This window comes from Crotalus tigris, unplaced genomic scaffold, assembly GCF_016545835.1.
Source record: "Crotalus tigris isolate CLP2741 ecotype Arizona unplaced genomic scaffold, ASM1654583v1 scf7180000024473.799607, whole genome shotgun sequence".
NCBI classification, from domain to species: Eukaryota; Metazoa; Chordata; class Lepidosauria; order Squamata; family Viperidae; genus Crotalus; species Crotalus tigris.
This window is the reverse complement of record NW_024100644.1, coordinates 597787-622712: the sequence shown is the minus strand read 5'-3', so window position 1 is coordinate 622712 and position 24926 is coordinate 597787. Positions and strand designations below refer to the sequence as shown.

General features: G+C 41.4%; 1 protein-coding gene and 4 gene segments (V, D, J or C); all 5 read right to left on the bottom strand.

Annotated features, from left to right (window-relative positions):
* Positions 1–328: 328 nt before the first annotated feature.
* On the bottom strand, positions 329–9430 carry LOC120303646. The segment is given in 4 exon segments: positions 329–613; positions 748–774; positions 9079–9230; positions 9342–9430. Coding segments are annotated over 4 exon segments (510 nt in total).
* A 2915-nt stretch (positions 9431–12345) lies between these two features.
* Positions 12346–12911, bottom strand: LOC120303645. The segment is given in 2 exon segments: positions 12346–12686; positions 12799–12911. Coding segments are annotated over 2 exon segments (387 nt in total).
* Positions 12912–15638: 2727 nt separating this feature from the next.
* On the bottom strand, positions 15639–16305 carry LOC120303643. The segment is given in 2 exon segments: positions 15639–16099; positions 16183–16305. Coding segments are annotated over 2 exon segments (507 nt in total).
* A 1637-nt stretch (positions 16306–17942) lies between these two features.
* Positions 17943–18257, bottom strand: LOC120303642. The segment is given in 1 exon segment: positions 17943–18257. A coding segment is annotated over 1 exon segment (315 nt).
* A 4344-nt stretch (positions 18258–22601) lies between these two features.
* On the bottom strand, positions 22602–24155 carry LOC120303641. Its single transcript, XM_039333338.1, has 4 exons — positions 24051–24155; positions 23620–23938; positions 23049–23176; positions 22602–22960 (listed from the first exon to the last, which is right to left on the bottom strand). The coding sequence occupies exons 1-4, from the start codon at positions 24094–24096 to the stop codon at positions 22602–22604; spliced, it is 852 nt and encodes a 283-aa protein (XP_039189272.1). The 5' UTR covers positions 24097–24155.
* Between the last annotated feature and the right edge of the window lie 771 nt (positions 24156–24926).

The following is a 24926-nucleotide window of genomic DNA, read 5'->3' as shown; positions in this document are numbered from 1 at the left end:
CTGAAACCACAGATTTTATTTCAGTCATGGTCAAAAATATTATGTGTGTTGTGCTTCCTTCTGAGTTGGATGTGTCTCTGGAGGTAGCAATGGACCTCTTCATGGATTCTGCATAGACTTGTTTATGTAGCATCATACAATCCATTCTAGTCCATTCCCTGGAGCCTGTCACACCCATCTCACAACTCGGTATTGTGAGCTCTATGAACTATTACTGCTTCCTTGTAACTTTAAATTTCACCTTCAATTCAAGAAGAGAACATTACTTTGGGGTTCTATTTTCCCTAATTTATATGGGTCTAATTTATTTTTTAAGTCTTAAAATATTCTACTGATCCATGGAATATTCTACTGCTATGATGTAGATTGATAATCTACTCCTCAATTTGAAAGACTCAGATTCAAATTTCTGTGACTGAATCCACTTGCTCTGAGCAAGAGAAGGTTCTTGTCTGGCTTCAGATTTATTTCTTCTCACTGTGTCTCTCGCACAGTAATAGACTGCGGTGTCCTCTGGTTTGAGGCTGTTCATTTGCAGATACAGCTGGCTTTTGGTATTGTCCCTGGAGATGGTGAAGCGTCCCTTCACTTTGTCTGAGTAGTGAATACTATGCTGTCATAGCGGATGTATGCCACCCATTCCAGTCTTTTCCCAGGAGCCTGTCTCACCCAGTGCATGCTGTAGTCATCAAAGTTGAATCCTGAGGCTTGGCAGGAGAGACGAAGGGACTGGCCAGGTCTTCCCACATCCCCTCCAGACTCCACCAATAGGATCTGAGATCGGAAATCTAAAATGAAAGTTGTTTCAGCAAGCTTTCCAGTTTACAAGATGGAAACAGTTTAAAATGGAAAAAGCTAAATACAGTAGAATTACCTCTGAGGATTGCTAGAAAGGACACCAAGTTTAGCCAACAGCATCATTTTTGCTGTCTCTAATGAATGGAGGGGAACTGAAGTAGAAGATTTGAAAAAGTGCACGAGCTTTGTGATGGTGGGTGTAGCCTGAAAAGGGAAACCATGTACTTCTTTTAAAGGGGAAATTGTGCCCTGATTTACATATTGATTGGGATAAAAGAGGCCCTCAGTGCATTCAATTAGAAATATTACATGTGTGATTTTCAAATGATGTTCTAGTTGTAAGAAAAGTGATGTCACACATGCTTTGTTCTGGTTTTCTTCTGGATACATAGGAGAAAGGAAAGGTTTACTTTAGAGTAAGTAAAACAAAAATTTGATCAATTCAACCACTTCTCAAAAATGAGTTAATATAGTAGAGAATTTAATCTCCTTAAAATCCTTCCTTCCTCTTTCTTTCTTTCTTTCTTTCTTTCTTTCTTTCTTTCTTTCTTTCTTTCTTTCTTTCTTTCTTCCTTGAGTAAGCCTTCATGAACAATTTGTAATCCACAGTTGTGAGGTCCACCTAACTCAAAAAGAAAAAAAAATCAAATAATTATGTCCCTCATAATTCTTCGTTGAATGAGAAAGTTCAAAAAAAAAATCCCTTTTTATTGTCCAAGAAATTAACTTTGTTATACCTCTAAGATATATATTTGTTGTAATTTCAGACCCAGCTTCACAATATTTTGGACATAACCATGATTTACTTTATTCATTAAATTAGTTTGTTTTCCTTTTAATTGAATTAATTAGATTTGGATTTCAAAGTAAGAGAAAAACCATGAGTTGCAGTACATTATGGATGCAAAGATGCTGAATGTAGCTCCTTGCCAAGCTGGGGAGTATCTTTTTAAATTAAAGACTCCTGGGTACAGTTTTATTTAAGAGGCAGCGCTGATCCATGTTTCTTCATTGGAAACAACCATCTGATTTCCTGTTCTGATTTGTCATTACTGCGAATCATGTCTGTAAAATTCTGAGATCGTATTTGCTGACAAATCTGACTTTGTTCTCTGAATTTCAACTGGATTTTGAGCACTCCTGTGTGTGTTCCTGTTGAAAGCAAAATCATTTAAACAACCTTTCTTTCCAAGAGACTTTGTTATAATAATAATAATAATAATAATAATAATAATAATAATAATAATAATAATAATAATAATAGTAGTAGTAGTAGTAGTAGTAATAAAGTTGGAAGGGACCTTGGAGATCATCTAGTCCAACACCCTGCTCAGGCAGGAAACCCTATACCATTTCAGACAAATGGCTGTCCAGTCTCTTCTTAAAAACTTCCAGTGTTGGAGCATTCACCACTTCTGGAGGCAGGTCTTTTCACTGGTTAATTGTCCTAACTGTCAGGAAGTTTCTCCTTAGTTCTAGGTTGCTTCTCTCCTTGCTTAGTTTCCACCCTTTGCTTCTTGTCCTGCCTTCAGGCACCTTGGAAAATAGCTTGACACCCTCTTCTTTGTGGCAGCCCCTGAGATATTGGAACACTGCTGTCATATGCCCCCTTGTCCTTCTCTTCATTAAACTAGACATACCCAATTCCAGCAGCCATTCCAGCAGCTCTTTCCACTTTCAATACTTGTCCTTTTTATCTTTCAATTTGCCAGAGAGTTCTTTATGCAGCCATGCTAGTTTCTTTTGAGAGCTGTTATTCTTCCTCTTTGTTGGTATTGTACTAGATTGGGCTTTTATTATCTCATTTTTCAAAATTTCTCAAGCTTCCTGAGTTGTTTTCCCCTTGAGGATTCTCATCCATGGAATCTTTCCCAAGCTCTTTCTAAGTTTATTGAAATTAGCTCTCTTGAAGTCCAAGACTCCAGTTTGACTGTGTTTTATTGCTTGTGTTGCGTCCTTGGCGGGAAAACAGACACGAGAAGCAGCTGGAGTCCTCAGGTTCTTTTATTCAGCGTTCAGCTTACAGGAAGATGGCTTCAGCTCAGCCCAAACGCCTCGCAGCCCCTTATATAGGCAACTCCCGGGTAAATGGGTTACTTTTCCCGCGCCAGCACCCGCGCATGCGCACGGCGCTGGCGACAGCCTGTCTGGTCCCGGGCAGCTTTGCACCTGCCCGGGACTGCCTGCAAACGCCCGAGCCGTTTGCAAAGGCTCGGGACATAACACCCCTTTCCCCCGGGCTAAAACTACTACCAACATACAACATTTATTTTATATAACATTTTGCTCCCCAGTGCTCCCACTGTTTACTGGCCTTTGCCTTGCCAGCAATGTTATGTAGTCTTCTAGGTACTTGGGAGATTTCTTTGCTCTCTGTGACCTTCTTAGCTGTGGGTTACTGGCATAAGTCCCCTGACTGGAGGGAGGCGTGAGCCTATTCTCTCTATTGTGCCCTGGTGTCTTCCAAGGACTGTGCCCCGATGCCTGGCCTGCTTGCTTGCCCACCGGGCTCGTCAGGCCAGGGCTTCTGTTGCTTTGTGACCTGGTTGACCTGCCTAGCTGTAGACCCTCAGGCCCCTTGAAGTGATAGCCGCTGCTGGGCGTCTCTGTAGGACCTCCTAGGTCAGTCCAAGACCTGTCAGGAGGCTGTCCATTCCCTGAACCCCATTCTGTGTTTGGGCTCGTGTGGGTTTCTGTACTCTCCCAAAACTCCGGTGTCCCCTGATTTGTGCTAGGGGTGTTGTAGTCGGGACTTGGTTCCTCGACTAGCTCTGTGTATGTTTGACCCCCTGTAGGATTTGGGGTAAGGTCAGGCCAACTTTGGGGATTGTGTGCCAGCTCTCTTGCGGGGAATGATTTGTTGGGATGCCCCCGGGTATCCTCCGTGACTGGAGTGCTGTGTGATATGTGTGGAAAGTGAGTATGCCCCCGGGGTGACTCCCTGGCTGGAGTAGGCGTGGATGCCTGTTGTGTGGGTAAGCTCCATGACTTCCTTTTCGGAGCAATTGCAGAATCTTGGGACGGGCCGTCTGTGGCTCCCTCAGTGGAGATGGGCAGTAACTCTTGCCCTTCCCTTTGCTCCAAAGGGTCCCCCTCCCCCCCTGGAAAAGACCCAGGAGTTTCAGCAGAAAAGTCCCGCCTAGAGCGGAGTTGGTCGATGTGCCGACGCAGGACACGACCGTTGTCCAGGGCAACCTCGTAGGAGAGAGGACCTGTGATCCTGGACACAGAAGCGGGGACCCATGTATGACCAGGCCCGTAATTGCGAGCCCAAACCGGGGCACCCACAAGTAGTTGTCTATGTGCCCTAGGATGTGAGGTAGATGAAGGCAGTCTGTCCGGATGCAACCGGTCAAGTCTCGTAGTAAGTTGGCGCCCCCAACGAAGTTCAGCTGGACTTCTCCCTGTAGAAGTGGACGGTGTGGTGCGATAAGAAAGGAGAAAGTCAGCCAACCTGTGATGCCAGTCCCCGTAGGTGAGTCTCTTCAAGGCGTCCTTTGCGATGCGCACCATGCGTTCAGCCATACCGTTGGTGGATGGGTGAAAAGGCGCAGATGTGGCATGACGAATCAGGTTTGCCTGTAAGAAAGCTTGGAATTCGGAGGAGGTGAATTGAGGGCCGTTGTCGGACACAATGACATCTGGCAGCCCGTGTGCAGCAAAAATCCCCCTCAGTACCTGAATAGTCTTTGCAGTGGTGGTGGATGAGACAGGCACAACCTCAAGCCATTTTGAATGGCTGTCAACAAGGACCAAGAAGAACTGGCCCTGAAAGGGCCCAGCGTAGTCAATGTGCACCCTAGACCATGGGGACTGTGTTTCCTCCCATTTATGCACAGGAGCTTGGGGCATCTCTGGGCGAGATCGTTGGCACATGTGGCATGCGTGTACCTTAGCCTCAATATCTTTATCTAAAGCAGGCCACCACAAGTGGCTGCGTGCAAGAGCCTTCATACGAACAATGCCAGGATGACCCTCGTGGAGGGATTCTAAGACCCTAGTCCTCATTGAGGTGGGAATGACAACTCTGTTTCCCCAAAGCAAACAACCCTGAGAAAGGGAAATTCGTTCCTTTTGGACCAGAAACTCTGAAACTCAGGACTAGGGCAGTGCTCAGGCCACCCGGACAGGACCCAGGAGCGGACACGTGAAAGTGTGTGATCTGTACCTGTTTCAGCGGTAACATCCCTGGCACTAAGAGGAAGCTCGGGCAAGGCTTGGATTGATAGAATGTTGACAGCTGGCGCGGGGTCAGCTTCTACTACTGGCAGAGGCAACCTACTGAGGCCATCAGCATGGCCCATTTCTTTCCCAGGCTTGTGGAGTAATGAAAAATCATATGCAGACAAAAAAATAGACCACCTAAGCATTCTAGGGGAAATGATGTGGGGAGTCTGCTTACGTGTGGTAAACAGTCCCAGCAGAGGCTTATGGTCAGTGAAGACCGTGAAATGCCTGCCATATAGAAAATCGTGGAATTTTTTAATTCCAGCAACAACAGCCAGAGCCTCCCTGTCTATCTGAGCGTAGTTGCGCTCGGCAGAAGACAATGTTCTGGAGTAGTATGCAATAGGAACCTGAGTTCCATCAGACCTGAGGTGACTCAGGACAGCTCCAACCCCGTAGGGGGATGCATCACAAGCGATGCACACAGGAAGAGACTCGTTGAAATGTGCAAGAACACTGTTAGAAGTGAGCAAGGCCTTGACTTCTTTAAAGCAAGCCTCATGTGCTTGTGACCACAGCCACACAGCTTGTTTGTCTAGTAGCCTGTGAAGAGGCTCAGCTACACTAGCTTTATGTGGAAGAAAAGAATTGTAGAAATTCAGGAGGCCTAGGAAGGCCTGAAGTTTTCGGCCTTAGACTTTGGCCTGGGTGCTTCTAAAATAGCAGTTAGTTTGGATTCAGCAGGATGAATCCCAGCAGCATCAATTTTGAATCCCAGAAATTCAGTAGAAGGCACCCCATCTTGCATTTGTCTTTTCTGAGCTTAAGGCCTGATTTCCTGAATCTTAACAGGACAGCCCTAAGCCTTTCAGCTAGAATGTGTGTGGAGTCTCCTGCAATCAAGACATCGTCAAAGTAGGGGCAGACCCCTGGTATACCTCGTAGTGTGTTTTCCATTACGCTTTGGAAAATCCCAGGAGCGACATTCACTCCAAACTGCAGCCTTTTTACCTTAAAGGCTCCCCTGTGGGTCACAATAGTCTGAGCTATGGCAGCATCATCATCAACAGGCAGCTGTTGATATGCTTGAGCTAGGTCAAGCTTTGCAAAAACACGCCCCCCCTTGAGAGAGGCCAGGATGTGACTGACCACAGGAACAGGATAGGCATGTTGCTGCAATGCCTTATTGAGTGTGCATTTGTAATCAGCACAAATGCGAATGTCCCCATTTGCCTTTAGAGGCGTGACAATGGGGGTCTCCCATGGGCTGGAATCAACAGGTTCTAGGATTCCTTGTTGGATTAGTTTGTCTAATTCAGTGTCAATCTTACTTTTTAAAGCAAAAGGGACCCTTCTTGCTTTAATCCTAATGGGAGTGACAGTGGGGTCTAGCTTTAAGGACACAGGTGGTCCTTTGAATGTGCCCAGCTGGGGGCTGAAAACATCTGCAAATTCCTTGCAGACTTCCTGTAGGTCGAGTGTTTGTAAGCTGTTGAGTCCTGTGACGTGTATCCCCAGGGCCTCAAACCAATCGAGTCCTATGAGACTCGTTCTTTCACCCCCTACTACTAACAAGTCTAGTGGACCTTCAAAACTCTTGTATTGCACGTTAAGGGTGGCCTCCCCCTTAACACACACTCTTGAGTTCTGAAAATCAGTTAATACAATATCAGAAGGCCTTAACTTGGCCTTAGTCCCACTACTGGAACAAATCTTCCTAAATGTATGCAATGAAATGATGGAAAGGGCAGACCCTGTGTCTAGTTCCATAGATAATGGAACCCCTTGTAGCTTCACGTTGAGTGACAGCTTTTTCTTCATGGGCTTGTGTGTGCCTGTCCTACAGATGTTTCTACGCGAAGCGCAAAAACCTACCCTATTCTGGCTGGGGACTCTGGTACCCTTCAGGCGTTCTTCTTGAGGTTGTGCCTTTCGTCGGCCCAGACACACAGCTGCAATGTGCCCTTGTTTGCCGCATGCCCGGCAGGTAGCGGAGCGGAACTTGCAGTCGGTTCTCCTGTGGCGACCTCCACAGCCGATGCACTTGAGCGGAGCTGAAGAGCTTTCCTTCTGATTTTCTCCCTTCGCGGGGTGTAGACGGTCGACTTCTTCGTCCGGATCCTCCTCGGAGTTTCGTCGGACGTCTTCTTGGTGCACGGACGCACCCTCTGCACTGCTTCTGATCGGCCGCATGTTCTTGACGGCGCCGCCTGCTGCTTCTTCCGCGGTGGCTTCCCTTAAAGCGTCTTGGAAGGATAATTCTTCCTTAGCGAAAAGTCTCTGTTGTAGCTCTCGATGCCTCAACCCGCACACGAATCGGTCCCTCAGTCGTTCCTCGAGGTCCTTGAACTCGCAGGGCTTGGCGGCCTTCCGTAACGCGGCGATGTATTCCTTGACTGACTCACCGGACCGTTGATCCCTCTGCTCGAAGGTGTGGCGCCATGAGATAACGGACACCTTGGGGTGAAAGTGGTCCTTCAGCAGCTTCTTCAGGTCTGCGTAGCTTACAGACTCTACTGGAACAGGTGCTGCAAGGTTTTCTGCGATTTCGAAGGCGTCTTGGCCGCAAACGCAAAGCAGGGTGGCGGCCTTCAAGCTATCTTCCCTCACTTGGTTTGCCTTGAAGTAGTTCTCCATTCTGGATACGTAGGACTCCCACCGCTCTGGATGTGAGACGTCGAATTCCGAAAGCCTTCCGATTTTCGCCATCTTCGGATCTTCAGGAGACGGGTCTATCAGCCAGCCTACCCCCGAATGCGCACCGGATTGGCGGGCAGCTGCCGAGTCGACGCCGTTCCTCTTCCGCCGCTCAGGACTCCTTGGGTAAGCTTACACTTCTTCCTTTCCAGGTAGTGCAAGGCATCCCACCTTCGTCGCCAGTGTTGCGTCCTTGGCGGGAAAACAGACACGAGAAGCAGCTGGAGTCCTCAGGTTCTTTTATTCAGCGTTCAGCTTACAGGAAGATGGCTTCAGCTCAGCCCAAACGCCTCGCAGCCCCTTATATAGGCAACTCCCGGGTAAATGGGTTACTTTTCCCGCGCCAGCACCCGCGCATGCGCACGGCGCTGGCGACAGCCTGTCTGGTCCCGGGCAGCTTTGCACCTGCCCGGGACTGCCTGCAAACGCCCGAGCCGTTTGCAAAGGCTCGGGACATAACAGCTTGTGCTTCCATAATGTTGAATTCCAATATTGCATGATAACTTCCTCCCAGGATTCCTATGGCTTCAACACCTTCTATCGTTTCATCTCTGTTAGTGACAATTAGATCCAAAATGGCTAATTTGCTAGTTCGTGTCTCTACTTTTCAGGAGACAAAGTTGTCTGCTAGGTTTGCCAGGAACCTGTTTGATCTTCCACTTGGTGCAGAGTTTGTTGATTGACATTCCCTTGTTTGCTGATATCTGCTCATCATTAAGTAAACAGCTTTCTTCACATAGAATCTCTCTCTCTCTCTCTCTCTCTCTCTCTCTCTGTGTGTGTGTGTGTGTGTGAGAGAGAGAGAGAGAGAGAGAGACAGAGACAGAGACAGAGACACACACACACACACACAGAGAGAGAGAGAGAGAGCAGAGAAAGACAGAGACAGAGATGAAACAAGACAATAACCTGTGGAATCTTTGCTGGCATCTTTTCAGGAATGTAATGAAAAACTTATAAAGATACTGAATATTGTATATTTTGATATTCTAGCATCATGAAGACACTAGATCAGCATTTTTGTGGTGTCCCCATCTTTGAGGCTTTTCACTTACAGAAGTTGGTATTATTCCTAGAGATGCTGTTGCATAGTGTAATAGTTTATAATGCCTGAATCAATGTATATTCTGTTCTGCACAAAGAGCTAACTTCCTTTCTTTTTGATTCAGAGCATGGAAGATGATTCAACTTGGACAGCAGCCATGAACGATGAGTGATTTTGTCAGGCTTCACCATAGCTTCTTCTCACTGTGCTTCTCTAACACAATAATACACAGCAGTGTCCTCTGGTTTCAAGCTACTCATTTGGAGATAAAGCATGCTGGAGGCATCGTGCCTGGAGATGGTGAAACGGCCTCTCACAGAATTGCAATAGTATTGGTTGCTCCCATCTCCATCATCGTTTATCCATGCAACCCACTCCAGTCCTTTCCCTGGAGCCTGTCTCACCCAGGCCATCTCATAGCTGCTGAAGGTGAAGCCTGAAGCTTGGCAGGAGAGATGGAGGGACTCCCCTGGCCTTCTCACATCTCCTCCAGATTCCACCAGTTGGACCTCCATTTGGACATCTGGAAAGGAAATATTGATATGTACATTTTAACTATATAGCATGTTGCTATCCGTGAACCTCAAGCATATTGGAGCCTCTTAGTTCTGTATCTGTCTGGAAGAGCCATTACCTTTGATGATTGCTAGAACAGAAATGAGTTGGAACAAAAATATCATTTTTCTTTCTCAGTGGAGAAGTTCCAGGCAGACTAGCTTCTGCTCTTCAGGTTGAGGAGGGTGGGAGATGATGTCATATAAAGAGGAAGTTTAGGCCTGTATTTACATACATTTCAGGATAAAAGGGAGCAGTGTTGTCTTTTAATATCAGCACGAGTTTCTGAAAAACTTGAAAGGGTGTATAAAGATAATGTTCACCATACTATATGAATTAACAATTTTATGACAGGTTCTGCATTATTTAAAGACCAGTTCGTCCCATTTCTGTATATGGTTCAATGGACTTTTGAAAGGAATCTTCCATTGAATGGAATTTAAGGTCCATTGTTACAGCAGAACACTCTTTTAATTCATATTTTAATCCCCATGTATTAGAATTAATTTCAAATGCTACCATAAATACATGTATTCTTATAGTAATTTTCTTTATTGACTTTTATTGAAGCCTTACCAAAATTGGGCATTGATAAGAGCACCTGTTTTTACAAGTTATGTTATGCCCCATCATCAACATTGAATCATTCAATGGGGAAAATATGAAAATTGATAAACTAAGAAATGTAACAACTTCCAAAAGTGGAATAAGATAAAAATGTAATCAAATGTTTAATAAATCATTAATAGTCTAAAACACCACCTCCACCTCCTATTTATTTTGGTAGTGTTTTTTTTTTTCTGATGTTACAAACTGAACCGAGAAATTAATGCAGATAAATTTATGATAGCGAAAATTGTTTTTTCTGTTCCAACTTGAAACTTAAGTTCCCAAGGGACATTAAAAAGGGGGAATGAGGGGGAAATCATTTAAACAAATGAGATATATACTTTGGAGGCAAATTATTAATCAGGCTCAATAAAAAAAAGCTTGAAGCCAGAACAAGAAGCAATGGGTAGAATCTAATGAAGGAGAGAACCAACCTAGACCTAAGGAGAAATTTCCTGACAGTGAGAACAATTAACCAGTGGAAAGACCTGCCTGCAGATGTTGTGGGTGCTACAACACTGGATGTTTTTATGAACCATTTGTGTGAAATGGTATAGGGTTTCCTGCCTGAGCAGGGGGTTAGATTAGAAGACCCCCCCCCCAAAGTCTCTTCTAACTCAGGTATTCTCTTAACAGAAATATCAATGTATATCACACATTTTGAAGGCCCAAGATCAAACTGTTTAATTGATTGATAAAATGCATTGGCTGCATGATTTTCTCTTCCTACGATGCCTTAGAAGATATAATCTTTCAGACAAACAATTGTGACAGAGCTTGGCTGCATGGATATACTACCCATCCATCATTCTTTTGTTCATCTCAATATCTTAGAAGAGACAAGTCAAAAATCATGTTTTGTCAAGTGGAGTCCCGGTAAAATGAGAAAAAAGAATAAAGTCCACTGCATCCTAAAACCAACTCAGTTTGGACTACTTTTAAGAAAGGAGGGTTATGGGGAACTGTTCTTTGGTTTGCAATTTTTCAAGAAAACCTGTGGAGAATAATATGCAGTGGGATTTTACAGAGAAGGCTGCCCTCTTGTGATAAACAGATGGAGTACAGATAACAGGTTTAATTTCTCCTATTCTAAACAGGGAAATTACCCTCAGGAGAGTGATTGAATTCCACGAGATCTACAGAGATCTCTTAAGAAAAGCGACAGTACAACTAAAGCTGATTTTGATTAGTAACTCTGCTACAATTTTTTAGGGGAAGGAAAAGGAGGAGAATGTTATATCTCCTAAATTTCATAAAAGCATGGAGTGCATGGCTTGGAAAGACAATTTTGAATCATTCAAACAAACCTCCATCAGTTCAAGTGTAGAGTGTAGAAACCACCTTGACACATGCTCCTCCATAATCTTTCAAATCCTGCAATAAAAGATATGTAGAAGAGTTCATTGTGCCTCCCAGTAGTTATATAAATATAACTAACATATAACATGTAAATCACTTAAGGAAGTTGGTATCATTCCTAGAGATGCTGTTTCCTGGTTTAACAGTCTATATCAGGTGTTTTCAACCATTAGTACAGGTACCACCTGTGGTACATTGGCACTTGGCAGGTGATACGCAACCATCCTAGAAAAATGGTAGTGCGGGAGGGGAATGAGCTGAACCGATGGCAGCACCACACAAGCTTGAGAGAGAAATGGCTGGAGCTGCAGGGCTGTCAGCGCTCAGAGGAAGCGCCAGGATCAGTGCTGCTTTCCAGCTGATCGGCACTTCTTCGGGGCTGTCAGGGCTCAGTGGAAGTGCCAAGATCAGTGCCAGGCTCCAACTGAGCCCTGAAGAAGCACCAATCAGCTGGAAAGCTGCACTGATCCAGGAACTTCTGCTGAGCCCAGAAGAAGCGCCAATCAGCTGGAATGTTGCAGCACCTCCAGGGTCTTGTGATTTACATTCAGATGCTTGGCAACTGATTCATATTTATGACGGTCACAGTGTCCCAGAGTCATGTGAAGTGACCAAAACCTGCTGCAACCACCCAGCAGACGGGGGGAATAAAAACCAAATACCTCCCCCACCCCACCCCCGCTGTCAATCCCCAACAGAAATGCTCACAACAATGAAAACCTCGGACAGTAGGAAGAGCGCCACCAGGCAGGCAGGCAGGTGTCTTGCTAGGCTGTGGCTTGGGAGGCACTTTTTTCAGTGCCATTGTAACTTCAAACAGTCACGAAGTGAACTATTGTAAGTGGAGGACTACTTGTACTTCATCCTTTTTTTTTCTTTTTTGGGTGGTCGTCAAATTTTTGACACCTTGCTAGGTGACTGGTGGTACTCGGATGTTGCCATATCCTAAAAGTGGTATAATAGGTGAAAAGGTTGAAAAGCCCTGGTCTATATTGCCTGAATCAATGTATGTTCTGTTCTGCATGAAGAGCTAACTTCCTTTCTTTTTGATTCAGAGCATGGAAGCTGATTCAACTTGGACAGCAGCCATGAAGAATGAGGGATTTTGTCAAGCTTCACCATAGCTTCTTCTCACTGTGTGATTCTCTAGCACAGAAATACACAGCCGTGTCCTCTGGTTTCAAGCTGCTCATTTGGAGATAAAGCATGCTGGAGGCATCGTGCCTGGAGATGGTGAAACGGCCTTTCACTGAATTGGCATAGTATTGGGTGTTCCCATCTCCAGGGTTATCTATCCACGCAAGCCATTCCAGGCCTTTCCCTGGAGCCTGTCTCAGCCAGTTCATCTCATAGCTGCTGAAGGTGAAGCCTGAAGCTTGGCAGGAGAGACGGAGGGACCCTCCAGGTCTTCTCACATCTCCTCCAGATTCCACCAGCTGGACCTCCATTTGGACATCTGTAAAGGAAATATTGATATGTACATTTTAACTATCCAGCATGCTGCAGTCCATGAACCTCAAGGATATTGGAGCCTGTTAGCTGCCATCTCTTTATGGAAGAACCATTACCTTTGATGATTGTTAAAATGGAGAGTATGTGGAGCAAAAATATCATTTTTCTTTCTCAGTGGAGAAGTTCCAGACAGACTAGCTTTTTCTATTCAGGTTGAGGAGGGTGGGAGATGATGTCATATAAAGAGGAAGGTTAGGCCTGTATTTACATACACTTCAGGATAAAAAGGAACCAGCGTTGGCTTTTAATATCTCCAAGAGTTTTTGAAAAACCTGAAAGTCTGTATGAAGGTTAAGTTCTTATTCTTATATTAATTTCCTTTATTGAAGCCTTACCAATATTGGGCATTGATAAGAGTGCCTATTTTTACTGCTTATGTTATGCCCGATGATCAACATGGAATCATTAAGTGGGCATCATATAAAAACTGACGAAGAAATTTAACAAGTTCTAAAAGTGGAGTAAGATACCAATGCAATAAAATATTGAATAAAAAATAATAATGTGAAATACCACCTCCACATCTTATTTATTTCTATATTCTATCAGGTTTTTTCTGATGTTTCAAACTGAATTGAGGAAACAGTGCAAATAACTATTACATTGAAAATAGGTTTTTTTCTGTTCCAACTTAAGAATTCATTGTACCTCCAAGAAGTTATATAAATATAACTAACATATAACATGTAAATAACAAGAAAAAAGTGAAGGACAGTCAGTCCACTAAAGAGAGAAGATGGCAAGGACGTAACAGGCAGTAGAGAAAAAGTGAAAAATCATGTTGTGTCAAAGTGGAATTCTGGTAAAATGAGAAAAATGAATAAAGTCCACTGCATCCTAAAACCAGTTCAGTTAGGATTATATTTAAGAAAGGAAGGCTATAGGGAACAGTTCCAACCATGCAATTTTTCAAGAAAAACTGTGGAGAATAATATGCAGTGGGATTTTAAGGAGAAGGTGGCCCTCTTGTGATAAACAGATGGAGTACAGATAACAGGTTTAATTTCTCCTATTCTAAACAGGGAATAGTGATTGAATTCCATTTTACTGGCCCATCTTTTTCTCCGTCGGCCCTCAGAGATAGCTCGGACAGCTGGAGGAGCCGTTGCTCCTCCACAGCTGAGCAAAGCCTATTCGACAGTAGTCGCACCCTCCAGGGTGACTTTTGACCCACATAAGGGTCTACTGGTGGAGGGAAACTAGCCAACGAAGGGAGCAGGCTCTTCATAAGACTAAAAGTGCCGCAATCCGGAACTGGAAAGGATATTTCATCACCTTTGGGGATAATTCTAATAGCCAGCCATATCTGTAAATGTACTGCAATATAAAATCAGCTAGACAGAATTATTTATGTAGACCCAATTACATACCCAATTGTTAAAGAGATGAAACATCTAGGTTCTTAAACTTTCTTAAAGTGTTCCTTCTTTTTTTGAGGATTCCATATAATGGACAATAAAGTTGTCCTTGATGGATCCTTTCTTTTATGACCAGTATCTTAGCAACTTCTGAAGTTACTTTGCCCATCCCCAAACCTACCTATGACTCTGGTTTGAAGTCCTGGAATGGAGACCACCACCCCCCCCATAGTCATGCTATGAGCATTTTGGGTATTCAGCAACTCAACCATATTTATGCTCATGTGAAGCATCTAATGGAGATAGGACAATGACTTATTTTATTTAGTATCCAATCACAATGGAGTTGGAAGAGACCTTGTAGGTCTTCTAGTCCAAGTCCCTGTTCAGGGAGGAGACCCTATATCATTTCAGACAGGAAGCTGTCCAGATTTGACTTCTGGATTGTGGAAAAATTGCCCCATAGCAAACAATGGGCTTCCTTATAATAATAATTTTTATTTTACAGTCACAGACCAAAATGCAAGTGCAACAAAAGAAAACACAAGAAAAATACAATCACAAACAGTTAACACCAGAAGGCTAAAGGGAATTACAACATTCTCCTCTAATAGTTTCAGCTCTTAAAAGAAATTTAGAAACCTGAGAAGTAATATAGGAGGAATCATCCCCTACACAATATAAGACCAAATTACTAACATTAGAACCAGAGGGATCAATTCCAAGGAGAGACAGTAATTTAATTCTGGCTGTGTTATACATAGGGCGGTATGATAAGACATGCCCCATAGCAAACAATGGGCTTCCTTAATGACTGCTGTGTTCACTGCAGCAAAGGTAGTAAATTTGGGTCCATTCATGTGATGACCCACTTAATGACTTACTGGGCTCACTTATGGTCGTAACTCAAACACCACTTGTAAATATATGATTCTAACTTTAATGCTATAACTGCCTAAAATCAAAGAAGCAACAACAATAACCTTTTGTTTATCAACCAGCATACATACAATATGGAAATATCATAGGAGGGATTTTTTTTTTGCTATACATACTGAAGAGGTCTTAAGAACTCTTGGAGAATGAAATTCTCAAAGGACCATTATTTTTTTTTCCTTCAAGAAACTATTTTAATTCTCCAGTAAGCAGCTGGAGAAGCAGTCAAGTTCATAGCTGAAACCACAGGTTTTATTTCAGTCATGGTCAAAAATATTATGTGTTTTGCCCCTCCTTCTGATATCCATTAAAAAAAAACAGAAGGCAGTTGGATTTGTCTCTGGAGATGGCAAAGCACTCTTCATAGATTCCACATAGACTTGTTTACTGACATCATACAATTCATTCTCTTCCATTCCCTGGAGCCTATCACACTCAAACTCGCAACTCATTATTGTGAGCTTTATGTGCTGTTACTGCTTCCTTGTAGCTTTAAATGCAGAGGTTCTTTTTACCTTCAATTCAAGAAGAGAATATTACTTTGGGGTTCTATTTTCACTAATTTATATGGGTCTAATTTATTTTTTAAGTCTTAAAATATTCTACTGATCCATGGAATATTCTACAGCTATGATGTAGATTGATAATCTACTCCTCAATTTGAAAGACTCAAATTCAAATTTCTGTGACTGAATCCACTTGCTCTGAGCAAAAGAAGGTTCTTGTCTGGCTTCAGATTCACTTCCTCTCACTGTGTGTCTTGCACAGTAATAGACTGCGGTGTCCTCTGGTTTGAGGCTGTTCATTTGCAGATACAGCTGGCTTTTGGCATTGTCCCTGGAGATGGTGAAGCGTCCCTTCACTTTGTCTGAGTAGTGAATACTAGTGCTGTCATAGCGGATGTATGCCACCCATTCCAGTCCTTTCCCTGGAGCCTGTCTCACCCAATCCATGCTGTAGCCAGCAAAGCTGTAGCCAGAGGCTTGGCAGGAGAGACGGAGGGACCCTCCAGGTCTTCTCACATCCCCTCCAGACTCCACCAACTGAACCTCAGATTGGACACCTAAAAGGAAAGGTGTTTCAGTGAATTTTACAGTGTACAATAATTAAAATGGGAAAAAACCTGAATACCGAGGATAGAATTACCTCTGAGGATTGCGAGTAAGGACACCAAGTTTAGCCACAGGATCATTTTTGCTTCCTGTAATGAGTGGAGGAGAGTAGATGGTAGAAGATTTGGGAAAGTGCAGAAATTTGTCTTGGTGGGTGTAACCTGAAAAAGGAAGACACACAACTCCTTTAAAGAGAAAATTGTGCCCTGATTTACATATTGCTTGGGATAAAAGAGCACTTCAGTGCATTCAGTTAGAAATGTTTTTTGGACAGACCTTACCGATGTGATTTTCAAGTAATGTTCTTAAGTAAAGTGATGCCTCACATGCTTTCTTCTGGTTTTTCTGTGAATATATAGGAGAAAGGGCAGATTTATATTAGAGTAAGTAAAAGAAAGACTTGACCCATTCCACCACTTCTCAAAAATGAATTAATGTAGAATTTAATCTCCTAACTACATTGGCTTTAGAAGATTTCCTACACCATCCCTCCCTCCCTCTCTCCCTTCCTTCCATCCATCATTTCTTTCTTTCTTTCTTTCTTTCTTTCTTTCTTTCTTTCTTTCTTTCTTTCTTTCTTTCTTTCTTTCTTTCAATGGTGAACAATTTGCAGTGAATAATTTGTAATCCATAGTTGTAAGGTCCACCTAACTCAAAAAGAAAAAAAAATCAAATGTTATGTGTGAAATGTTCTCTGTGTTGAATGAGAAGATTCCAAATAACCTTTTTTATTTTCCAAGAAATTCACTTTGTTATACATCTAAGCAATCTATTTGTTGTAATTTCAGATCATGGCTTCACAATATTTTTTACATAACCATGATTTATTTTATCCATTAAATTAGTTTTTTTTCTCTTTTAATTGTATTAATTAGATTTGAATTTCAAGATAAGAGAAAAAAAAACATGAGTTGCAATACATTATAGATGCAAAGATGCTGAATGTAGCTCCTTGCCAAGCTGGGAAGTATCTTTTTTAATTAAAGATTGCCGGCAACAGCCTGGTTTAAGGGGCAGCCCCAATCCATGTTTCTTAATTGGAAACAACCATCTGATTTCCTATTCTGGCCTGTCATTACTATGAATCTTGTCTGTAAAATTATGAAATTAAATTTTCAGACAAATCTGACTGTTCTCTGAATGTCAACTGGATTTTGATCACTTCTGTTTGTGTTTCCTGTTGAAAGCAAAACCTTTTAGACACCCTTTCTTTCCAAGAAACTTTGTTGATTGATATTCCCTTGCTTGTCTATTGTTATCTGCTCATCATTGAGTAAACAGCTTTCTTCACATAGTAACTCTGTCTGTGTGTGCTTGAGTGTGTGTGTGTTTGTATGTGAGTGTGTGTGTGTGTGTGTGTGTGTGTGAGAGAGAGAGAGAGAGAGAGAGAGAGAGAGAGAGAGAGAGAGGTGAAACAAAACATTAACCTGTGGAATCCAGTATCTTTTCAGAAATATAATGAAAAATTGACAGAGTTCTAGCATCATGAAGACATTACATTAAAGTCTGTGTCTATCAGCATTTTTGTGGTGTCCCCATCTTTGAGGCTTTTCACTTACTGAAGTTGGTATCATTCCTAGAGATGCTGAAATGCCCTTCCACTTTATCCAAGTTTCATACTCTATATTTCCTGAATCAATGTATATTCTTTTCTGCATGAAGAGCTAACTTCCTTTCTTTTTGATTCAGAGCGTGGAAACTGATTCAACTTGGACAGCAGCCATGAAGAATGAAGGATTTGGACAGCAGCCATGAAGAATGAGGGATTTTGTCAAGCTTCACCATAGCTTCCTCTCACTGTGCGTCTCTAGCACAATAATACACAGCCGTGTCCTCTGATTTCAAGCTGTTCATTTGGAGATAAAGCATGCTGGAGGCATCGTGCCGGGAAATGGTGAATCGGCCTCTCACAGAATTGGCATAGTATTGGCTGCTCCCATCTCCATCATCTTCTATCCATGCAACCCACTCCAGTCCTTTCCCTGGAGCCTGTCTCACCCAGGCCATCTCATAGCTGCTGAAGGTGAAGCCTGAAGCTTGGCAGGAGAGATGGAGGGTCTCCCCTGGCCTTCTCACATCTCCTCCAGATTCCACCAGCTGGACCTCCATTTGGACATCTGGAAAGGAAATAATGATATGTATATTTTAACTAACCAGCATGCTGCAGTCCATGAACCTCAAACATATTGGAGCCTTTTAGCTTCCATCTCTTTGTGGAAGAACCATTACCATTGATGATTGCTAGAATAGAAATGAGTTGGAAAAAAAATATCATTTTTCTTTCTCAGTGGAGAAGTTCCAGGCAGGCTAGCTTCTGCTCTTCAGGTTGAGGAGGGTGGGAGATGATGTCATATATAGAGGAAGGTTAGGCCTGTATTTACATACACTTCAGGATAAAAGGGACCAGTGTTGTCTTTTAATATCAGCAAAAGTTTTTAAAAAACCTGAAAGGGTGTATAAACATAATGTTCACCATACTGTATGAATTAACAATTTTATGACAGGTTCTGCATTATCTAAAGACCAGTTCATCCCATTACTGTATATGGTTCAATGGACTTTTAAAAGGAATCTTCCATTGAATGTAATTTAAGGCTTTATTCATATAATTAATCCTCATATATTAGAATGCATTTCAAACACAATCATTAATACATGTATTTTTATAGTAATTTCCTTTATTGACTTTTATTGAAGCATTATAAAAATTAGGCATTGATAAGAGTGCCTGTTTTTACTGCTTATGTTGTGCTCGATGATCAACATGGAATCATTAAGTGGGCACCATATAAAAACTGATAAAGAAATTTAACAAGTTCTAAAAGTGGAGTAAGATAACAATGCAATAAAATCTTGAATAAAAAAGATAATGTGAAATACCATTTCCACATCTTATTTATTTCTATAGTTTTTTTTCTGATGTTTCAAACTGAATTGAGAAATCAATGCAAATAACCAGGGCTTTTTTTCTCATAGAATGCCCAGAATGGAATTCTGGCACTTTTTTTTGGGATGGAATCTTGTAGGGTAGGCAAGGCGGTTTGTATGACGTGTCTGAGTTCCAGCACTTTTTTTTTTTTTTTTAGAAAAAAAAGCACTGCAAATAAGTATTACATTGAAAATAGTTTTTTTCTGTTCCAACTTAAGGATTAAATTTCCAAGGGGCATGAAAAAAGGGAGATAAGCGGAAAATCGTTTAAACAAATGAGATGTATACTTTGGATGCAAGTATTAATCACTCTTTTTAAAAAAAGGTTGAAGCCAGAACAAGAAGCAATGAGTGGAAACCAATCAAGGACAGAACATCCTAGAACTAAGGAAGAATTTCCTGACAGTTAGAACAATTAACCAATGGAAAGACCTGCCTCCAGATGTTGTAGGTGCTACAATATTGGAAGTTTTTATGAACCAATATCCCTCCCAGCTCTATTCTGATTCAAGTTGAAAGCCAGACATTGACTTCAGTCACAGCTTTGGCAATGCTACCCAGTGTCCTAAATGTGGGGAGGGGGAAGAGATAGAGAATTATTTCTGTTTTATTCTGTGTTTGTGTGTCTTTCAGGTGTTTGGTTTGTGTCCCACTGTAGAGCAGCAAGGGAAAGGCTGTATTGCTGGTATATGAGATGGTTTCAGTTTCTCTTCCTCCCACTGTGTATCTTGCACAATAATAGAATGCTGTGTCTTCTTGTTTCAGGCTGTTCATTTGCGGATACATCTGGCTTTTGGCATTGTCTCTGGAGATGGTGAAGCATCCCTTCACTTTGTTCAAGTAGTAGGTTTCTCTTCCATCACTTTGTATCCATGCCACCCATTCTGGGTCTTTTCCTGGGGTTTGCCTCAGCCAGTTCATGTTACTCCCACCAAAGTTGAATCCTGATGCTTGGCAGGACAGACGGAGGGACTCTCCATGTCTTCTCACATCCCCAACAGACTCCACCAACTGGACCTCAGATTGGACACCTGGAAAAAAAGAATAATTTCCTAGTTATGTTGCATATAAAAAGAGAGAAATGTAAGAAATGTATGAATAAGAATAATTACCTCTGAGAACTGCTACTAAATATGACCAATAGAACCAAGGTATCATTTTTTGTACACTTGGATGGGAGATGGTATGAAAAGCATTCAAACATGCAGCTACCCTTTATATTTCTGCTTGCAACCTGGGAACAAAAGTGGTCTGGCTTATTTAGAGATGAAGCCATCCTGCAATTTACATATCCCTCAAAATAAAAAGCCTTCTCATTCCTTTCTTCTTCTCAGTTTCTTGGACGTCTATTGAAGATATATTTTAGTGATGGTTAGCAATTATCTAGAATAGCAGAGAAGGAGGAACAGGAATGTTTATGCAGAATGAAAGGGAGTTTTTGCAGACTTGATAAAACAATGAAAAGGAGAGCTTTCTCTCTGCCCCCCCCCCCCAAAAAACAAACTACTTTTAAAAGCCAAGTAGAAAACTGATAATTCAGTACATTTTACTTGGGGTGAGAACTTTGACATAAAAAATGCTGCAAGTGAGTTTACAAATAACTCTTATATTTTTATATAAGTATGACTTGTTTTATTAATTAGATACAGGGAAGGAATATTCATCACTTCCAGGGATGATTCTAATAGCCTGATGTATCAGTACATATACAGCATACACAGAATTAACTAGACAGAACTATTTATGTAGACATATTACAGGCAACATTAAAGAGGTAAAACATCTAGGTTCTTAAACTTTCTTAAAGTGTTGTTTCTTTTTTGGAGGGTTCTCAATAATGGACAGTAGAGTTGTCCTTCATTTTTCCTTGATTTTGATATACAAGTAGTCTTCAACTTATTATCTTAGCAAGTGAAGTTACTCCATCCACCTACCAATCTGAAGTTGTAGTTCTGTAATGAAGCCTCCCCATAGTCAAGTGATTGCATTTTGGTGCTTAGCAACTGACCTACATTTATAGTCAACCAATCAATCAATTAATCAATCAGAAAAGAGCTGGAAGGGACCCTGCTGTCTTCTAGTCCAACCCACAGCTCAAGCAGAAAACTCTATATCATTTCAGATAAATGACTGTCCAGTCTCTTCTTAAAAACCTCCAGTGATGAAACACCTATAACTTCTGAAGGCAAGGTGTTCCACTGGCTAATTGTCCTCAATGTAAGGAAGTTTCTCCTTAATCCCAGATTACTTCTCTCCTTGATTAGTTTCCATCTATTGTGTCTTCTTTTCCCTTCTGGTGTTTTGGAAAATAAATTGACCCCCTCCTCTTTGTGACAGGTACTCAAATACTGGGATACTGCTATCATGTCCCCCCGATTCTTCTTTTCTCTAGACTAGCCATACCCAAATTCTGCAACCATTCTTCATCTTAGTTTCTCTCCTCTGCACTTTTTCAAAAGTCTCAAAAAATTATTTTTGTATTTTTTTCTTTTATTTATTTTTTTGAAAAATCATTTTTCAATAGTCATTTGAAGCACCTCATGGTGAAAGGAATATGATCTTTTTTATTTCTGGAAATTACTTTGGCTTCTGGATTGCGGAAAAGTTGCCCAATGGGAAAAAATGGGCTTGCTTAATAACTGCTGTGTTCACTGCAATAAAGGTAGTAAATTTAGGTGCAATCATATGATGTCCTGCTTTATGACCATCTGACTTACCAGGTTCAATTACAGTCATAACATGAGGACTAACTGTACATGTGTATGATTCTGGCTTTAATATTATTTCTAAAGTCAATGAAACAACAACAATAACCTTCCATTTTACTCATCAACCAGCATTCATGAAATCAGTAAATGAGATATGAGGGCTTTTTTTTTTTTTTTTTGGTATACATACTGAAGCTTTTTATGTAAGATATTTAAAAAACTTTGAGAACTTTTGGGGAATTAATTTCCAAAGGAATCATTATTATTTTTTTCCTTCAAGAAACTATTTTAATTCTCCAGGAAGCAGCTGGAGAAGCAGTCATGTTCACAGCTGAAACCACAGATTTTATTTCAGTCATGGTCAAAATTATAACATGTTTTGCGCCTCCTTGTGACGTCCATTTGAAAAAAAAAACAAAAAACAGAAGGCAGTTGGATTTGTCACCGGAGATGGCAAAGCACTCTTTCATGGATTCTGCATAGATTTATTTACTGACATCATAAAATTCATTCTCTTCCATTCCCTGGAGCCTGTCACACCCAACTCACAACTGGTAATTGTGTAGCTCTATGAACCATTACTGATTCCTTGTAACTGTAAATGCAGAGGTTCTTTCATCTTTAATTCAAGAAGAGAATATTATTTTGGGGTTCTATTTTCCTTAATTTATCTGGGTCTAATTTGTTTTTAAAGTCTTAAAGTGTTCTACAGATCCATGGAATATGTCTATTGCTGTGATGTAGATTGATCACCTTCTGCTCAGTTCAAAGACTCAAATTCAACTTTCTGGAACTGAATCCAGTTGGAGATCTGCTCTAAGGGACAGAAGGTTCTTGTCTGGATTCAGATTCACTTCCTCTCACTGTGTATCTAGCACAGTAATAGACGGCTGTGTCTTCAGCTTTGAGGCTGTTCATTTGCAGATACAGCTGGCTTTTGGCATTGTCCCTGGAGATGGTGAAGCGTCCCTTCACTTTGTCTGAGTAGAACTTTCCACTGGAATCAGAATAGATGTGTGCAACCCATTCCAGTCCTTTCCCTGGAGCCTGTCTCACCCAGCTCATGCTGTAGCCACCAAAGTTGTATCCAGAACCTTGGCAGGAGAGACGGAGGGACCCTCCAGGTCTTCTCACATCCCCTCCAGACTCCACCAATAGGACCTGGGATCGGACACCTAAAATGAAAGGTTTTTTTTTTTTTAGCAAACATTCTTGCATAAAATAATTAAAATGGAAAAACCTGTGTATATAAGATAGAATTACCTCTAAAGACCGCTAATAAGGAGACCAAGTTAAGCCACAGGATCATTTTTGCTCCTTCTGATAAATGGAGGAGAACTGATAGTAGAGAATTTGGGAAAGCACACAAACTTTTCGTTGGTGGGTGTAGCCTGAAAAGGGAAACTATGCATTTCTTTAAAGGGGAAATTGTGCCCTGATTTACATATTGCTTGGGATAAAAGAGGCCCTCAGTGCATTCACATAGAGGTTTTCTGGACAGACTTAGCATACGTGTCTTTCAAATAATGCTCAATTCCTATGAAAAGTGATCCCAGATATACTTTGTTCTTTTTTTCCTGTGAGTAAACAGTGAAGAGTTCTTCATGTGTTTTAGCAAACAGAAAGTTGGTCACAACTGATAAGTTTGACTCACCTACTTCAATATTAGAGCTTTTCCAGATCACCAGTAGAGAAAATGAAAGGGGTTCTGCTCTACTTTCCTGCAGGGAGATATAACTTCCCCTGTTTAATTGAGGCCATGAAAGCTGACTCAGCTTGCTTTGCAGCTGACCAATCAGGGATTTTGTCAAGCTTCACCATAGCTTCCTCTCACTGTGTGTCTCTAGCACAATAATACACAGCTGTGTCCTCTGATTTCAAGCTGTTCATTTGGAGATAAAGCATGCTGGAGGCATCATGCCGGGAAATGGTGAATCGGCCTCTCACAGAATTGGCATAGTATTGGCTGCTCCCATCTCCATCATTTTCTATCCATGCAACCCACTCCAGTCCTTTCCCTGGAGCCTGTCTCACCCAGGCCATCTCATAGCTGCTGAAGGTGAAGCCTGAAGCTTGGCAGGAGAGATGGAGGGTCTCCCCTGGCCTTCTCACATCTCCTCCAGATTCCACCAGCTGGACCTTCATTTGGACATCTGGAAAGGAAATAATGATATGTATATTTTAACTAACTAGCATGCTGCAGTCCATGAACCTCAAACATATTGGAGCCTGTTAGCTTCCATCTCTTTGTGGAAGAACCATTACCGTTGATGATTGCTAGAATAGAAATGAGTTGGAACAAAAATATCATTTTTCTTTCTCAGTGGAGAAGTTCCAGGCAGGCTACCTTCTGCTCTTTAGGTTGAGGAGGGTGGGAGATGATGTCATATATAGAGGAAGGTTAGGCCTGTATTTACATACACTTCAGGATAAAAGGGACCAGTGTTGTCTTTTAATATCAGCAAGAGTTTTTAAAAAACTTGAAAGGGTGTATAAACATAATGTTCACCATACTGTATGAATTAACAATTTTATGACAGGTTCTGCATTATTTAAAGACCAGTTCATCCCATTACTGTATATGGTTCAATGGACTTTTAAAAGGAATCTTCCATTGAATGTAATTTAAGGTCCTTTGCTACAGCAAAAGACTTTATTCATATTATTAATCCTCATATATTAGAATGCATTTCAAACACAATCATTAATACATGTATTTTTATAGTAATTTCCTTTATTGACTTTTATTGAAGCATTATAAAAATTAGGCATTGATAAGAGTGCCTGTTTTTACTGCTTATGTTGTGCTCGATGATCAACATGGAATCATTAAGTGGGCACCATATAAAAACTGATAAAGAAATTTAACAAGTTCTAAAAGTGGAGTAAGATAACAATGCAATAAAATCTTGAATAAAAAAGATAATGTGAAATACCATTTCCACATCTTATTTATTTCTATAGTTTTTTTCTGATGTTTCAAACTGAATTGAGAAATCAGTGCAAATAACCAGGGCTTTTTTTCTCATAGAATGCCCAGAACGGAGTTCTGGCACTTTTTTTTGGGATGGAATCTTGTAGGGTAGGCAAGGCGGTTTGTATGACGTGTGTGAGTTCCAGCACTTTTTTTTTTTTTTTAGA

What these genes read in the sequence shown, in the direction of transcription:
- LOC120303641 (XM_039333338.1), bottom strand. Translation starts at nt 24,096, where the DNA reads ATGATATTTTTGTTCCAACTCATTTCTATTCTAGCAATCATCAACG. An exon ending in TATTCTAGCAATCATCAACG is followed by an intron (nt 23,939 to 24,050) that starts GTAATGGTTCTT and finishes TTTCCTTTCCAG; the next exon opens with ATGTCCAAATGAAGGTCCAG. An exon ending in TATTGTGCTAGAGACACACA is followed by an intron (nt 23,177 to 23,619) that starts GTGAGAGGAAGC and finishes TTCCCTTTTCAG; the next exon opens with GCTACACCCACCAACGAAAA.